The 18,890-nt window shown below is 40.6% G+C and overlaps 1 protein-coding gene across 18 annotated transcripts in view; it reads right to left on the bottom strand.

The window, feature by feature from the left end:
* Positions 1 to 18,890, bottom strand: part of BCAS3 (BCAS3 microtubule associated cell migration factor) — a 703,320-nt gene that overhangs the window by 164,431 nt on the left and 519,999 nt on the right. Inside the window, exon 24 of one of the 18 annotated variants that reach the window (XM_054457125.2) lies at positions 15,111 to 18,211. The exons of 16 other annotated variants lie outside the window; for them this stretch is intronic. In XM_054457125.2, the coding sequence (XP_054313100.1) occupies positions 18,150 to 18,211 (62 nt within the window). In that variant the 3' untranslated portion in view covers positions 15,111 to 18,149. Of the gene's footprint in view, positions 1 to 15,110; positions 18,212 to 18,890 lie in introns of those variants that run through there. One more of the 18 variants, XM_054457126.2, reaches the window with a different exon arrangement.

The following is an 18,890-nucleotide window of genomic DNA, read 5'->3' as shown; positions in this document are numbered from 1 at the left end:
CAGTCTGTGGCCCCTCTAGGACAGTCTGTGGGAACTCATTCAGGTAATTCCTCCATTCCTAGACAAGAAAAGGCTTTAGCCAAAATCAGTTCATTCTGGCTAACCAGGTAAATTAGCTTAACTATGGAGTAACCATAACCTATGGGAAAGGGGCATTGCACCCAGTTAACCACCTCATACACCCCAACCTGGAACTCCTCTCCCGGTCTCCATTCTCTCCTCCCTCGAGGGTCCCATCAGGAAGGCCCACCAAAGCATATTTTATTTATCTGGATTTCTGGTCCTCAGGACTAGAAGCAACAAATTAAAAAGGAAAGGGATATTACAGGATATAGGCAGGCAAACTGACAGCAGTCAGAACAAATGTGATTCTCTCTGAAGCTCAGTTCCCTAATATGTAAATGTGATACAGTAACAGCAATCTCATATGGCTGCTGTGAGGATCAAATGAGATATCCCATGTAAAGCTATGGGTATCTGGCACATATTAGGTAGTCAATTAAAGGTTTCTAAGAGATAAGGTTCTCAGCTTTGATGGCAAAAAAGGAAAAAATACAGAAAATACATATGACTACTGGAGCTATTTTGCATCTGAACAAAAAAGATCACACTGAAAAAATTCTAACCCTTAAAATCTAAGATCTAGTAAATACTGGATGCTCATAACAGTGAGTCGTTCAACACAATTCAAATAAGAGCTGCATGCCTATTATGGGCTAGGCCCTGTCCTACAGCAAAGTGTATTCAATATATTTTAAGAAGCAAGCATAAAATCCACTTAACAAAGATCTCCATACAAAAGTTTGAAATGTCTTAATTCTTTCTTCAACTATACAAAAAAGAAAAACTGTTAATATAATTTAAATGTTTCAAATACTGCCAATCTTTTTAGACCAGCTGGGCTTACCTGAAAATTAGGTATCACAAAACAATTATTTCCTGAATTGTTTATAGAGAATTTGGACATAACAAGAATGTGAAAATGCATTTGATAGACACTATTATGGTCAGTAGATATTTTAGGAATTTTTTAATTTTTAGAGATAGGGTGTTGCTATATTGCCCAGGCTGGACTCAAACTCCTGGGCTCAAATGATCCTCCCACCTTAGCCCCCCAAGCAGCTGGGACTCTAGACAGGCACCATTACAGCTTGCTCATGCTGTATTTTTGAACACAAAACAGTATCAAATTGGAATTAGCAGATGACAGGGGAAAAGCGCACAATTTACAAAAGTATAATCATGTACTGTATTCTGTAGCTGAAAACAGTATTGTTTCCATAGCATATGTAAAGAAAATAGGTCTTCTGAATAATCACCAATAATGAAGCCTTCCCTACCTTGGTTGTATCCTTTCAAAACAGGAATAAATATCTCCTTTACCACTGTACTACATCACTAAGATTTTAGGTAGAAAAAGGAGCTGGGAGAGTAAACTGATTACACGTGCATCAAATACAAGACACCTAAGTATTTCTGGATTGTAGGGATAATATGCCCTGGGCTTACTACTGCTTCTTGATCCAAAGAGATTTAAGGATCTGGTTTCAATTAGATGCTTTAAGCAGTAAAGCAACATCCACAGAGACACACTTATAGAAGAACTTAAAACTGAGATAATTAAGATGTTGAGGAAACTGAATTCCACTCCTTTTCCTTCTTCTTTGTCCCTCACTTGCTATGCATTTGAAAGAAGAAAAAGGCCTTATGATTTTGTGAATTAACCAACTGCAGCAAAATTAAATAAACTAATCTAGAGAGATCTTGACAAACTGGGCACTGATACTGTCAATCTTTGGAGGGGAAGTGTACAAGTTCATGACCTTTGACATAATATCCACTGGCTAAAACCAACACAAGTGTAAAAGGTAAACTTCAGAAGCAATTGGAATTAGATCAGTGCTGGGAATTCAAAGGGCCGCGTCTAATGTGAAGACGGGTAATTATTATATTTACCACATAATCTGTGTCCTTCCAAGACTGTCAGGAATACAAAGGCAGGCATGGTCAGGAAAGAATAAAGGAGAGATGAGTCTTATTTCTCTTCACAAAAAAAAAAAAAAGAAAGAAAAAAAAAAGGCAGAGCGATACTTGTATGTCCAAAAGGACGGACTTGCTAGCAGTGATTGCTTTCATTCCATGTAACTGCTGACAAGTCTCCTGTGGCCAACTGAGACCAAAATGTATTTGGATTAACTTCTTGCATCTCAACAACATCTGTAAGTGGTAGCTATGCATATCAGCATGAAATGGCTTGTGTTCAATCCTAATGTTTCTCTCTTTGTGTACACAAAACCAAAGACAGGAGAACAGAAGAACGGGTTCCAAATGTTCTAGATCTGTGCAGTTCAATATGGTAGCCACTAGCAACATGTGGCTACTGAGCACTTGAAATATGGCTAGGCTGAAGCCAAATGTGCTAAAAGTACTTCAATCTATTTTTATACTGATTAAACCTTGAAATAATGATATTTTAGATTTACTATATTAAATGAAACATATACTTAGAATTCATTTCACCTGTTAGTTCTCACAGACCAAGAAACTGAAGTACAGAGATGATGAGGAATATGCCCGAGGTCGCAGAGGTAAGAAGTGGTGGACGCAAGATGCAAATCCCAACGAACCAATTGACTCCAGATGTATATGAAACACTGCAAAGTATTCAAAGGACTACACTGTATAGTCTTATTTCTCAGACTGGATCTCATTTTGCTGTCCTTGCCACGCTGTCTGATGGGCAAACCAAACCACCTGCTCGTCCCCATATGTACACCCTGTTTCCTGAGCACTGTTCTCCCTGTCTGGGATGACTTTCCTTTCTTATTTCCATATAACAAAACTCAGCTCGAATGATACCTCTTCCATGAAATCTCTCCTGAACTTCAAGAGGAAACTGATTTCCCTTTCCTTTGAATGTTGCCACAACTTCACCTGTACTTTTGATATCACTTTATAGTCATACATATACTCAGTCCATCTTCCTGCTAGCAAGAACTTTACTTTGTATATCTTCCCATCATCCATGGTACAGAGATGTACATTAATAGATGCTCAAAGATTTCTCTTATAAATCAATGGGAAAATAATAAAGATATAGGATAAAAACAAAAACTGCTTTTTATAATCAAATATAGGAGAAAAGATGGACTATCAAATTGATAGAAAGCAAATGCTTTTCTACTCTCAATTAGAGGTGTTTGAAAAAAATTGAAGATTAACAACTTCACTCTGACCCACCTCCTTCTATTCAAACGCGAGCACATGATATTTAGCAGACATCCTTCAGACATGATCACTACAACTGGGTTCCAGCTCTGCTGCTTGGTTGACAACTTCAGGCCCAATTCTACACGCCACAAGGTATCCAAGTGTAGTAAATCAGCTGTTTTGAAAACACTTGAGCTGAGTGTTTCATTAAATGGCCACCTCATCAAAGGCCCTCAGAGGTGCAAATACAAGTTGTTCTATACAATATCCAAGAAATCAAGACATTCTTCCTTTCAAATGTATCCTAATTGCTAGTTTTAAATTTTTAAAAAGCATACATCATGAAAAGAACCTTGGTATCTTTCTAACGATTCAGGGTTAAAGATATCTTTTAGCTAGTTATTGGCAGGTAGTATATTAAATAGGAAAGTGCCTGAGCATGGACACAGTACCCAAGGGCAGATAGGAGAATGACCAGGTCAGACGATTTACAAGCTCCCTAGGACTGGATTACAGGTATCTCTATTAACTTTTAAAATGTTTTGAATATTTATAAAAAACAGCTCTGTGGCTGGGCGTGGTGGCTCACACCTCTAATCCCAGCACTTTGGGAGGCCAAGGCAGGCAGATCACCTGAGGTCAGGAGTTCGAGACCAGCCTGACCAACATGGTGAAACCCCATCTCTACTAAATACAAAAAAAAATTAGCCAGGCGTGGTGGCACATGCCTGTAATCCCAGCTACTTGGGGGGCTGAGGCAGGAGAACTGCTTGGACCCAGGAGGTAGAGGTTGCAGTGAGCCAAAGTTGCGCCACTGCACTCCAGCCTGGGCAACAGAGTGAAACTCCGTCTTAAAAACAAAAAAACAAAAAAAAAAAACAAACAAAAAAAGGCGCTGCATCCTGTCACATATTGAAAGTAAAATTAATATTTGTAGGAAATGCATTCCACAATTACCAACTGCAGTTGTGAGTAAGGAAAGGGAGATATTGCGTTGGCATTCTTCAAATACAGAGAATTAAACTAGTGATTTTGGGAACAACCGGACTGGAAAAGGAGAAAAGCCCAGTGTGGCAGGCAGGATGCTATCACTGAAAGGAAGCTGAAGGGCTGGCTCCTAAACAGCAAACAAATTACAACCCCCATCTTTCAGAAAGGGAGCAAACATGAAAGCAAAGGAAATCACAAGCCCAGAGCAGCAGCAGATAATTTCATTCAAGGCAGCTGACTGAGGCAAAAGGAAACTTCAAAGCAAAAATCAAAAAAGCCAACAGGCAGACGAATCGACCTAGAGTCGCAGAGTGGCCATGGCCCACCTTGACCAAGACCACTGGTTGCTGAATGAAAATTAAACAAACAAACAAACAAACAAAAACCCCATATACCACGTGACATAAATCACCCAATCAGCAATAAACCAGAACAAATTAACCATGTTCAGTTATTACTAAGCTAGAGACATGAGGCAGGAGCCTGAGATTTCACAGAAAAATCTATCAGGGGAGATCCACGAAACATCTGCACCTCAGGCAAATACCACTGAGCAACAGCGAAAAGAGGAATGCTACGACTCCTTTTCTTAAGTAGACTTACAGAATTTTAGACCAGAAGCTACCTTGGAGACCATCTACTCCACCTCTCCCAGTTTCCAGAGAAAACTGAGGCCTCGAGAAAGCAAGGACCACACCAAGACCATACTCATTAGTCAAGCCTAAGTTTCTTGCTTTTCGACTGTAAAAGAGAACAGAGGTTTTCAAAATTGAAGTCTATGGTTTGACAAGCCTATGGAGGCCCTTTCTTTCAAAGGTTTATGCTAAGTCCTTATTTTTATCATTTCTTTACAGTTCCCCACTATTATTTCATATCTTGGCTTATTTATTCTGCCACTATATGTTCTCTATATTTGTATCTATGTCAGTATGACTGTTAACAAATTCCCTAAAATTATGCACTTTGAACACACAGAGGGATTATATGTACACTTAGTGAGCAGCAGGCATGTATTCTTAATAGTAATAGTAATATCAGCCCCTGTTGAGCACGTCACCGTGTGCCAGGTACTGTGCCATACTGCATTATCTTATTTAATCCCCAACAAACTTATGATGTAAGTTAGAATTCTCACTGTAATTTTCATTTTACAAATGAGGAAACTGTGGCAGAGGCAGGCAAACCCATTTCCTAGTTAGTGAGGTGGTTAGCGTTCCGGGTAACTCTAGGGTTTATGCTTTTCACATCATACTCTCCTGTAGCCCACATTCTTGTGGTTTATTCCTTCATAGTATGTAGCCTTCTGCAGGTTTCTTTTTTTGGTGCCTTGCAGAGCACCCCAACCACAGGCATATCTAAGCCTTTTTTTAGGATCTTGGTTGGGGTAACAGTCCCAATAGCACACAGCAACAGCAGCTTTAGGAGAGATGCCCAGCTCTAAGAAAGTGAAGGGGAAACAGGCTTGGGCCTTCCCAAGGATCCATGCCATAATGTGTCCCAGAGGTGTACGGGCTTTTTCTTCCAATCGTGATAATCAGATTTATCCCTTAATAGCTGAAGTCATGCCTCTGCTGGTGACAAGAAGTTAAGAATCTTAAATCTCTAAAGGATAGATGATAACCCAGTGCTATCAATGTGGTTTGGGAAGAGGAAGCTGTGAAATGGCCTGAAGTGTCTGATAGGAGATTTTTTTCAGGCAGCCTGCAACACTGTGGATGGTGATAATGATAAAAACCAATTGTAAGTAGGTAGGGCTTGAAGTAAAGGAAGTCTCTCTCTCTCTCTAACATTAGAAGGAAGTATCCTGAGATCTTCTTTAGAATGAGCCAGGCAAACTACTGTTTCCATGTCCCTGAAAGGGAAAGTGATGTAGAGAAACAATTATAGCAGCTGATATCTGCACCGACACTTTGTAACACTGGGATTCTACTATGAACTACACTTTCTTTTTTTTTTTTTGAGACGGAGTCTCACTCTGTCACCCAGGCTGGAGTGCAGTGGCGCGATCTCAGCTCACTGCGAGCTCCGCCTCCCGGGTTCACGCCATTCTCCTGCCTCAGCCTCCCGAATAGCTGGGACTACAGGCGCCCGCCACCACGCCCGGCTAATTTTTTGTGTTTTTAGTAGAGACGGGGTTTCACCGTGTTAGCCAGGATGGTCTCGATCTCCTGACCTCGTGATCCACCTACCTCAGCCTCCCAAAGTGCTGAGATTACAGGCCTGAGCCACCACGCCCGGCCAAACTACACTTTCTAGGTGGAACACAGACATCTTTTCCTCAGAAGCCCCTCCTGATTAGACCAAGTTCTTGTATCACACCAATAACTTTGTTAATTTGGCCACTTTTTTCTTTTCTTCCATTCTTACCACTAGTTCCCTTTCGAGTACCCCGTTGCCACTGGGTGTGGAGATCAAGAACTGTCTTTGGCGCCACAGGGGGGAAATCAATGTAGTGTCATTGTATTACCTCACTGAACTACCTCATTGTTTTAGCAAAGAGAATTCCAGGTGGAGTGGATATCCATTCCGTTTAATCCTAAAATTTGAAGTTGTAAGTCATTAGTTGAGAATTCAGCTACTTTACTGAATCTGAAGATCAAATAATGGAACCAAGTTGACAAAGTAGCATTAATTACCTGTAAACTCTAAAATGTGGGTAAGCTATTAAATAGAAAATAGAAGCTGTGGGCCTGATATTCTCCAAATAGATTATTGTGACTCCATCAAATGAGAAAACTTTATTTGTTTGTTTGTTTTGTTTTGTTTTTTTGAGACGGAGTCTCACTCTGTTGCCCAGGCTGGAGTGCAGTGGCACGATCTTGGCTCACTGCAACCTCCGCCTCCCAGGTTCAAGCGATTCTCCTGCCTCAGCCTCCTGACTAGCTGGGATTACAAGCGCCTGCCACCACACCCGGCTAATTTTTGTATTATTAGTAGAGATGGGGTTTCACTGTATTGGCCAGGCTGGTCTCGAACTCCTGACCTTGTGATCTGCCCGCCTCGACCTCCCAAAGTGCTGGGATTACAGGCGTGAGCCACCGCGCCCAGCCGAAAACTTTAGTTTTAATGGCACACCAGAATTTTCCTCTGAAAGGTTCTGGGAATGGCAAACTTATTTCTGGTTAGACCCTCTTTCTTGCCGTACTTCTCTCCCCCAATAACCTGCCTTGTTTTTCCTACCCCAAACAGGATGGGAAGAAAATGTCCTTAAAAGACCTTTCCTTTTTTATGTTACACAATCTCATCTCTGGAATTCAAGTCCTAGTACTGCTCAGCCCAAATAAGAAGTGCTTGTCACCAGGAAGGCGGCCATCTAAACAAGCAGCAGCTGGATGAGAAAAGAGGGCATGTCAGCCCAGAGCAGCAGAGAGGGTTTCTCACGGCAGCTATTTGCAACCCTCCAAGGAGCTACAGAGGCTGCCCATTAAAACCCTGTTAAAACACTTCTGATGTTGTCAGCAGCAGAAAGCTGAAATAGCACAGTGATCGCTGAGATGCTATCTGCCTCAAGCAATTCAGTGGTACTGTCAATACTATGAGCAAGAAGGTACAAGATAAGCAACAATCTAATTTCATAACATCAAAATTTCATAAACTCCCTGAGCTGGCAGCACCAGTAATATGGGCACACAGAGACCAAGTCAATGGGCCACCTCTGAGAAAGGAAGACTCATGTTGAGTCTGCCCCAGAAGTCCTGAACTTGATCACTGGATGACTCCCAAAACTCCCTAGGAAATATGCCCAGAAAGGAATCACTGGAATGTTCCTCTCCAGGGTGTCGCTGGGTACCACTGAGACACAGGATTTTTGGACAAGGATCTTTCTCAGAGATTGTATGTTTAGAGGACAACCTACTCTACCATCATCTACTCACCTTCGTCCCCCATAAGAAGAGTGAACACTTCTTGAAAAGGCTACAGACCTGTTTGCTTTTGGACTTTACTTCATTTCATATTTCCTATAAAAATATTAGTTACGGAGTGCAGAATCCTAATTCTGGAGAGCCATTCTTTATCAGCAAACAGAAAATGAGGAGGGAGATCACTTTTTTGGATTCCAGTGACACTACTTGTGTTGAAAACAATGGGACATACAGGCTAATTCTAATTACTTTAGAAGCACAGATTCTGGTATCATTCCATTTAGTAGCTCTTTCTTTTGGTTCTCCTATGTTTAACATAGGGTGATAAATAAGGTGACTATCATCCAAACTGGTACACTTTTGAGTGACATAAGCAGCAATGATAATTAAACTGGTACAAGTAAAGCTGGGACCCAGGCAAATGTGGACCTGCAGTAACCCTAGCTAAGTCTCTGTCCTCATAGCAAATTGAGAACTGAAAAGTTATGTGACAATACAGGAAATGAGTAAGTGGCTATTTAGTCACAAAACTAAACAGCAGGATGGAACGGAGATGTTCAGCCCATCAGCTGGATGTCTTGCTTGCCTAAACAACAAATATCAGTTACTTGAACCACGATGTTCGTAGCAGGCAACTGCGCAGATCCATCCCTGTGCCTCTTGGTGAGAGGAAGGGAGTCATTACCAAAATAATTATAATGTAGTTGCAATTACCCACTGTAGCTTTACATACAGGATTGTAGGACCTCTAGGAACATGAAATTTAACTGATGCCAACAGCATGTACGTCTCAGGGTCCTTTTCCCTGGCTCTAAGGACAGACAGACTGGGGTTTGGGCATTTTCCATTTTAATAAAAGAATTTAAGGTAAGCCCAACAATCTTAGGAGAATTCAGTCTTCAGTCTTTTGGCTAGGAAAAGGGGCATTACCTAACCTCTGGATGCTACTACTCACTGTGATAATGGGCTCACAGCAGCCTCGGAATGCGGCAGTAGAGAGGGGACTTCAGACTGAGAAAGTCAGTGTAGTCAGCTCCAGGAGGAACAAGGTGTAAGATGCCCAATTTAATCTCTCGTGACCCAACATTTAGGAGTCTTTCCTTTAACCATCTCAGTTCTTCTTGTTCTGGCTGGATCGAGATTGTGATACAATAACCAGATGGTAAACACAGCAATACTGAAATGGAGAGCTACTTGGAGAAGGTCAGATAATCCCAAGGATTCTGGTGGTAACCAGTCCACTAAATTATCAGTGATCTATTGTAACAGTACTCATTCAAAAGCATGAAGGCCTCTCAGAGGAGCAACAAAGTCTGCCACCAAGACTGTTGTTACAGAGAAGTCCGACACTTTTCTAGTTTATTTTGTGCTTGGCACTAGGAATTTCTGTAAAAAATTACTTTTAGGAAGGGAGGGGAAAAAAGGCTTAGAGGAGTAGAAGCAAAGCAGTGTGGGATGTTACAGGATCAAGAATAATGTTTCTCAAGAAAATCAGCTAGTCAGAGGAAGCTGCCTAATGATATCAGGTCTGGAAAACCTAACAGGATAAAAATGCAGACTTTTGGAGTGTCTAGGTCCTGGGAATATGCCCTTCATTTATTTGCCCACTCCTTTAATAGCTCCAAATAACCACGAGGGGAGGTGGGTGGGGGAAAGCATTTCTGCTCTTAGTTCCTGTTTATCTTTTTCAAGAAAGATTTCCTATAATTTACATTACTGGGGCAAGCCAAACTAAGCCAAAATGATTTTGGGGCCATAATATGCCTACTAAATGCTTCCAAACCATTGTAAGGACTGGAAATCATCCAGCTGGGGAAATAATCTATTCTTTTCAGGAATCTAGATTTTCACTATCACAAAAAATGGAGGATACTTTAAAACTAGTGCTAAGTTTATTTTTAGTTGTTTATTTATTTATTTGCGATGGAGTCTTGCTCTGTCACTCAGGCTGGAGTGCAGTGGCACGATCTCAGCTCACTGCAACCTCCGCCTCCTGGGTTCAAGCAATTCTCCTGCCTCAGCCTCCTGAGTAGCTGGGACTGCAGGAGCGTGCCACCACACCCGGCTAATTTTTTGTATTTGTTAGTAGAGATGGGGTTTCACCGTGTTAGCCAGGATGGTCTCGATCTCCTGACCTCGTGATCCACCCACTTCAGCCTCCCAAAGTGCTGAGATTACAGGTGTCAGCCACCCCACCCGGCCAAAACTAGTGCTAACTTTAAACTACACATGGTAGGCAAACAACTTTGCAGACTGACTACCTATATGAAGGTATTTAGATTCAAGCAGATGCACATTTAAATCCTGTATTTTCATGGAATAGTCTATTTGAAAATCATCTCACATCACATAAAATCAACATATAGGCCGGGCGCGGTGGCTCACGCCTGTAATCCCAGCACTTTGGGAGGCTGAGGTGGGTGGATCACGAGGTCAGGAGTTCAAGACCAGCCTGACTAACATGGTGAAAACCCGTCTCTACTAAAAATACAAAAATTAGCTGGGCATGGTGGCAGGTGCCTGTAATCCCAGCTACACAGGCGGCTGAGGCAGGAGAAACGCTTGAACCCGGGAGATGGAGGTTGCAGTGAGCCGAGATTGCCACTGAACTTCAGCCTGGGTGACAGAGCAAGACTCCATCTCAAAAATAAATAAATAAATAAATTAATTAATTAATTAAATTAAATAAACAAATACTTATTGACCTGCCTAGTTCATAGGTACAATGATACATACTATAATCCTACATGTTTCAATTTGATATGTCGATTTGAGCTGTTAAGTGTTTTTACTTTATACTTCTGTTTTAGCTAGAGCCGACTGCTGAAAGAAAAAAGCTTCCCCTTCAGTACCTTGCAGACTTAAGAAAAATCTGACAAAATGGTGATATAATCCCACTAGGAACATCTTGTGTTATAAATAAACGCACATCAACACCACTCTAAATCCACTCATCTGTCTCAGGCCATCCTGAACTTCTGGACATCCCATGATACTTTAAGGAATCTCCCTGCTAGCTTAAAATTTAATCTTAGGAAATGGGAATAGAAAATTCACATTGTGCTCCCTAATCTGAAACAGTGCTCTCTCTCCAAAGGAAGTGATATGACTATCAGAGAAATTAGTATGGAATAAAATATATGGTCAATAAAATATTCAGCAGAGTGTTCTGAAATATCAGTGATCTACTACTGGGAGAACCAACCAAAATATATATTTGAATATACTAGAAAAGTGGATTTACCTATTATATCCTGAAAAGCACAGAGATCTGACTAAGACAAAGGTTTTCAAATCTGGCTGTACACTGGAATTACTCAGGGAGTCTGAAAAATACTGATGCCTAAGCTCCAACTTCAACTGGAATTTTTAAAAGGTCTCCAAGGAATTCTAATGTATAGTCAAGGTTGAGAACTACTGCACCAAGAGACGTTAGTGTTCACATTTAATGGAGCCTGGATATCAAGAACTGAGGGGTTAGCAAATTAAGGAGGTAAATGTGAAAAGAGATGGAAATTTGGAGAGGTTAATGTTAACCTTCCACACTTCTTTAAATTCTAACAATTTTAGTTTGAGCTTAAGTGGCTTAAAAAGTATGTTCCTCTGTATTTTATAGTCAGTGGCATAATGTATGTTGGTTCCCACTTTATGGAGATGTTGGAATGCAGGTGTTTGGAAATTTACATTTAAATGTTGCCTGTATTCTTCAAGTAATATTATCAATAGAATTACTACAAATCTAGAGGGAGGACAGGAATCATCTAGTGTAGATGCTTCACAAAGTACGAAACTGAAGAACAGAGAGGTGAAGTGTCAGAAGGACAGAGAGCTAGTTACTGACAATGATGAGTAAAAACCCAGATCTCTAGATACTCCATCCAGAGCAAAAAGAATCAACTAAGAAAGTACTTTTCTTTTGCTAGTGACTCTGAAATATTTTCTTTAACAAATGAATTTCAAAAGAGATTTGTTCCTCTCTAAAAAGAGTTAAAGCATAAGACATAGGTGAAATGTATCCTTGTCCTCCATTTTCAGGAAGCTCCCTGAACTGAAAAGAATTAGATTAAGTCAAGGGGTAGATTAGGAAAAACTATAATAATAGATAATATGTGAAATTAATCTTGGTTAGTTATATTTCCTGCTTATCTGCTCCAGTTATCAAAAGAGATCTTGATTACTTCTATCTACTGGGTGTAAGAGGTATATAGAGGCTGTATTTCTTTTTCCTGAGGGTAAACCAATGCAGTAAGTACATGCAAGTGGTAAATTTTCTGCAGTGAAACCAACAACAAGCTTGTTATTGCTAGCTACTGGTTACCACCTGTATAGTACACCCTTAGCTAGAATATACTCTTCTGAATAGTTAGCTTTCAGTATTTTCCAGAAAAGCCACTGGCTTGTGGACCTGTTAATTCCAAAGAACAGTCCATCAAAATATCCCTATAGTTCATCAAAAAAACTTTTTTAATTTTTTTTTTTTTTTTTGAGACGGAATCTTGCTCTGTCACTCAGGCTGGAGTGCAGTGACGAGATCTCAGCTCACTGCAAGCTCCGCCTCCCAGGTTCATGCCATTCTCCTGCCTCAGCCTCCCGAGTAGCTGGGACTACAGGCGCCCGCCGCCACACCCAGCTAATTTTTTTTTTGTATTTTTAGTAGAGACAGGGTTTCACCATGTTAGCCAGGATGATCTCCATCTCCTGACCTTGTGATCCACCTGCCTCGGCCTTGCAAAGTGCTGGGATTACAGGCATGAGCTGCTGCGCCCAGCCTAAAATATTTATTTATTTATTTTTGAGATAGGGTCTTGCTCTGCGGCCAAGGCTGGAGTGCAATGGCATGATCTCAGCTCACCGCAACCTCCACCTCCCAGGTTCAAACAATTCTCCCTGCCTTGGCCTCCCGAGTAGCTGGGATTACAGGTGCCTGCCACCACACCTGGCTAATTTTTGTATTTTTTAGTAGAGATGGGGTTTCGCCATGTTGGACAGGCTGGTCTTGAATTCCTGACCTCACATGATCCTTGTGAGGTCTCCCAAAATGTTGGGATTACACATGTGAGCCACCGCGCCTGGCCTATTCCTATAGCTCAAATGAGTTTTGAAACCAACCATGCTAGGAGTCCTGGGAGGTTAGGTAGAATCTCCAGCCTACTGTGCAGTGAAGCAATCACATGCAGCCCCCATTCTTCTTGTCTTTCACTTTGGGAGACATTTGGCTGCCATAATTCCCACTTGTGTTCCCTCTGCACTATATTACTATAGTCTCTTCTCTGCTACCCTGGGACAAATACAAAAGGGCAGAAGGCAAAGTTTAAGATTTCATTAAATTCTTCCCTGCCTGCTACCCTTATAATCACATGTTGGGAGCTGTGATTTGGTAATCATGATATACTAAACACATCCAGAAAATTCTGAATGTGTGTGTTCTAATCCAGTCTCTGCAGTTAAATGTACATCTATCCATCTGTACATTCCTCCTCCAACCTTCTTTCACTACTTAAAAAAACATGCAAATATAAGACCATTAAAGACAGTTATAGGTCAGGAAGAGAGAAGAGCTAAAATGAAAGGAGTGGGAAAGATTACTCTAGGAATTTGAAGTAGGATGGTTATAGCAATACTTTTTCTTTAAATTTCCTGTCAACTAAACAAATAATAAGACTCTTTTCATGCCTTACTTTTTTCGTATAAAAATATATGAATAGGCCAGGTGCGGTGGCTCACACCTGTAATCCCAGCACTTTGGGAAGCCGAGGTGGGTGGATCACGAGGTCAGGAGTTCAAGACCAGCCTGGCCAAGCTGGTGAAACCCCGTTTCTACTAAAAATACAAAAATTAGCCAGGCATGGTGGCAGGAGCCTGTAATCCCAACTACTCAAGAAGCTGAGGCAGGAGAATCGCTTGAATCTGGGGGCCAGAGGTTGCAGTGAGCCAAGACTGCACCACCGCACTCCAGCCTGTGTGACAGCATCAGACTCAATCTCAAAACAAAAAACAAAAAACAAACAAACAAACAAAAATATATATATAACAATTTAACAAGGAAAGGAAACTAACACCTACATGCTAAATAGTGTGCTTGGTTCTGAGGAATACAGAAAAAGTGTGACATGGGTCCTGCCCCAAAGAACTATCCCAAACTATCTAGTTGGGATTCAAATCTAAAACATAAAAGCACTTACGTACAATATAATGAAAAAGGTATTAACTGAATAAGGGATAAAGTATAAGCAAAGGCTTTTGAAAGGAAGGACTTGGGATTTATATAGATACAGGCAAATTTTCCAAAGGGAGCCCACAGGAACGATGCTAACCAAATGCTATAGCCTAAGAATGGGGTATCCACAAAGGCCAATTCGTTTTCTAATGAATGATTCTAATGAATTGTGATTCCAAAGAGAAGCTGAGAAATAGAAATTGGAAACTAGCACCACTGAATCTAATAAAGTTTCAGTTAAGGCTAGCATAATCTCATTGCCTAAAGGCAAAAATGAAGGCATCTTGGGTAACTCTACTGACTTGAATACACAGAAATATTTATATATTTATATGTATATATCTTTATACATGTATATGTTATTTTTACTATATTACAAATATACAATATAGTTTATATATATATATATAAAACACTTTATTCCATACCTTTTCTTTTGTTAATATAACAAAATTTAGGTAGCCCTTTGAACATACAGACACATTTTCTATAGACAAAGAATTATGCTTTATTACATATATCATCTTATATCTTAAAATTATTTGAGCTTCAAGGCTGGGCGTGGTGGCCCTCACTAGTTATCTCAGTGCTTTGGGAGGCTGAGGATGGAGGATCACTTCAGCCCAGGAGTTCAAGGCTGCAGTGAGCTATGATTATGCTGCTGCACTCCAGCCTGGGTGACAGAGGGAGACGCTATTTCTGAAAATAAATATGTAAATAAAAATAAAACTATTTGAGCTTCAAAATAGGATATCCTTCCAGTAGAACAGATCTTTTCACAGGTATGCTTTTTGTATAATCTTTAAGGAGCAACAAGTTGAGGATATAAATCTGTAAAGACCAGAATATTCCTATTTAGTTTTACAAATGACAGAAAACAATCGTGTACCAGTTCTTTCTAACATTAGCTGCTTTGTTTCTCCTCATAGCCTTACAGAAAAGATTATTTGCAACTCTTCACATCCTTACAAAATATTCAGACTCTTCAATGAAACAAGTTTCCCACATTGTAGAAACACCCACACAGCAAACTGCAACAGTGAATGAAATGGATTATAGTCAGATCTCTGACGATATTAACTTTATGCTAAGGCCCTGCCCTGGTGGGCAGCTTGCTCTCCAAGTCTATGCCTGAAATATTTTACCCAGTAAACATACTCTGGACCTTCAGATGAGTTGTTGAGTGGTTATTTGAAGCATAACATTTCATGTGTGGGAACAGACTGGTGTAAGTACAATGATGGTTCCTTGGCTGAAATGTCAGTGGCATTTTTTTTTTTTTTTTTTTGATGGAGAAATGACCTGGATGCAAACATAAGAAGTTCAGTCTAATGATGCGTAATTCCTACTAGACCAATGCAAATCTGCAAAACCAGCCTCAGGAGAGCCTGTCTGCCTTTCTCGGCCACCTCTGCTGTTGTAGATAGTGCTTTTTTCAGACAACAGCTCTTAGGTGGAGCAACACTCACTTTAAATCAGCTTTCAAAGAGCTACTCATCCAAGGGAGGTCAACTCAAAAGGGCTCAAATTGGGCAGCTGGGAAATCTGCACTAGAGACATGACAAAAGAAGTCAAAAGGGACACAGTGGGAGAATGACTCTCAAAGAGGCCGGAGTCTCTGGATGTTTAAACCCGTGTTTGAAAAGTCTTAGAGATCACAAATACAGTCAGTAAGGAAGCACAACCCCTTGGTGGCCAACTGGATTATCATCTGAACATACCAGACAATGATTACTGATTACAGAGTGGGGAAAGGGAAGCTGAGGTGGTTCCAACCTTTTTTGGGAGAATTTTAACGTCATTCCATTCCTTTTGAATAACTGAGAATGCCTCCAAACATTACTCTCTGCAACTGCCTTTTCTCCCCCGTGCCCCAGGCCTTTTCTCCTGTTCCCCACCCAGCGCTGGGACCCTAGCTTAGGGAAGACTATGGGACCCTAGCTTAGGGAAGGCTTTGGCTCATCATCTCTGTGGGTATGGATTAAGCTGACCTCAGATAGATTGGTGATAGAATCTTTTCAGACACTATCTGAAAAGATTGCTGAATGAGGTTTATACATGCCTTTGTTTCCACCATGATAACCCATACGTATCTGCAAAAAAGAAAAATGTCCGTGAAAAGTGGCTTCTCTGGTTTTGTTTGTCTGCAGCACAACTGGCTATGAGATGGGATAGAGAGTGTGCTAGCAGTTGAAAAGGTCCCTTCCTTCTCTCCCCTCGTTCATGTATGTTATTACTCAGAGTTAGGGAAACACTTTGTGATCCTATTTAATAGTTACCCCTAAAATTACCTCTGCCAAGCAGTTCACCATTACTGACAACACAAGGCCATTCTTAACACCTGGTCACAGAGCAATTTCAGTGACAGTTCCTACATGAAAACTTAGTGAATCTCAGGCTTTTACTGATGTTATCTTACTCTTACCCACTAGGCATGAGCTGGGGAAGAAATTCAGAACCCTTACTTCTTACTGCTGGCTCTCTCTTTCAAGTCTTGTCTCCAATATTTACTCCTTTAGGAGTTCTGGATATCATCTAATAAACTATAAAGGTAAATTTCTAAATGGTTCCAAAGGAAGCCTGCCTTGAGAGTTAACAAGCCACTGTATTAGAAAAACTGTGAATTTCCTTTGTATACAACAGGATCAAACCCACCAGGTTACTTCACCCCTCAGGAGATAAGTTACTCCTGTGCATGACAGGATGACATTAACATCCACCACAGTGATGATGTGAGCACGTATCAGGTCAATAGGTGCCAATAATTCTGAGATATGGATAAATTTTAATCTTCTTCCAATTCTATATTTTTGTGAAATCTGGGACAGTCCCTCTACAACTGACGGAATCAACTCCCAAATGTGGTGAACTTCGTGTCTAATTAAAGCACTCTGCAGAACTTCCCTGCATGGGCTGAAGACTGGACCACATTCAACTGGGTTTCTGTTCAGCCTCTTTAAGAAGCAGTGGCGGCAGCTCCCCTACAAAATGATCCAGGGAAGCCACCTAAAAGGGTGGGTGATCTTCATAAATGGACAGGAAACAGAAAAGACGAATATTGGGCGGATGACAGGTCCCTTAACTGGCCTTCAAGATACAAGCTGTTCTATTAAACATAGGGCCATTATGCTGGCCGGCCATCCACTTTAAACCCCAGAGTGATTAAAATGCTGGCAGGAAATGAAAGCTCTCTATTGAAGGTCCTTCCCTGAGGTCCTAATTTCAAACCAAATTTTACAGCACCGCACAGGAACAAAGGAAGCCCAGTCTTCCAAGTCTTCTTTTTGTCACTTTGGACAAAGACACCCCCTCATACTCCTCAAAGAACAATGGCCTCTGTACAGCCACAGCCACGCCAAGAATGGGCACAAACCATACAGAAACACATTTTAAAAATACATTTTACACTGCCCTTGACATTTCAGATAAATAGAAACCACTGGACTGAAATTCCAAATATTTCATCCTTTCCCTCCTCCCCTTGCCTTTATAATGAGAATTTTCCTATTCTCCCAATCTACTTGATCTTTGACATTTTGGCCTCTGTGAATGAAGGACACAGTAGAGTAGTCAAATAAATTAATTATTCAGATAATTGCATTTTATTAAAATAATCACTGTAACCAAGACAATCACGATTTTCACCAACAGAAGACGACAGCAAGTTTGCCTACAAATCTTTTTAAATTGAAACGGCTCTAGAGTCATTCCTACTCCACAGTCCAACTCTAAGCAATCCAGGGAAAAGATGTTATCAGAACAAGATTTTTTTTTTTTTTTTCACTAGCTGTTGTTTCGGGGTGGCCTTTTTTTTTCTTCTTCTTCTTCAGCAAAAACAGCTTTTATGTTTTTACTGAACCACTTCAGATTCACTCTTCCACACAGTGGATGTTTACTTGGATTTGGCAGGCTGAGAACAGCTGGTTGTTTCCTAACAAATGGAACATGAGACCATATGTTTCAACATTTAAGCAATTTTGAACCAACCAGAGGTATAATTCTGAGTGTCTTTTGCTGAAACTGTACATTAAATACCCAAAGGATCTGAGCTATACAAGAGATACAGGCCCTCCTTTTTTTTTTTTTTCCTTTTTAGCACTTTTCTCTTAGCAACAAAACCACTCTACACCACTTATATCACAGACTTGCACCGCAAGTTTGCAGAGAGCACTAGCGAGCTGACAAGGGCTCTACTGCAGGGGCAGCTGTATTTTAAACAGGAAAAGACAGCTAAGCAGACCTTTTCCTTCTAATTCTGTTTGGGAACAAAATGTGTCTGAGGCTCTCTCTGGGGAGCATCAACAACATGGATACCTGCTTTCTTCATAGAAGCATGGACCTAGTAGCTTTAAAAGAGAGTCTCTGATATTAGCATTTGGGATGACCACTTGCTTTGGTTCTCCCTCTTTCTTTCCAGAACATCCTCAAATTAAGCTGGGCTAATGAGATTCGAGTTAAACTCAAGCTGAGGATAAGAAATGTCCATAACAGAAGAAAAACTCTCAGTTTTTTAACAACACTTACTAGCACATTTCATTTCTTTGGTGCTTCAATATTAATCATTAATAATGTTAGAAAATGAAACTATGGATTTAAAGTCAGGCTGAGTC

This window comes from Pongo pygmaeus, chromosome 19 (assembly GCF_028885625.2).
Source record: "Pongo pygmaeus isolate AG05252 chromosome 19, NHGRI_mPonPyg2-v2.0_pri, whole genome shotgun sequence".
Taxonomy (NCBI): Eukaryota; Metazoa; Chordata; class Mammalia; order Primates; family Hominidae; genus Pongo; species Pongo pygmaeus.
The sequence above is the reverse complement of the archived record's forward strand: the minus strand, read 5'-3'. Positions and strand labels throughout refer to the sequence as shown.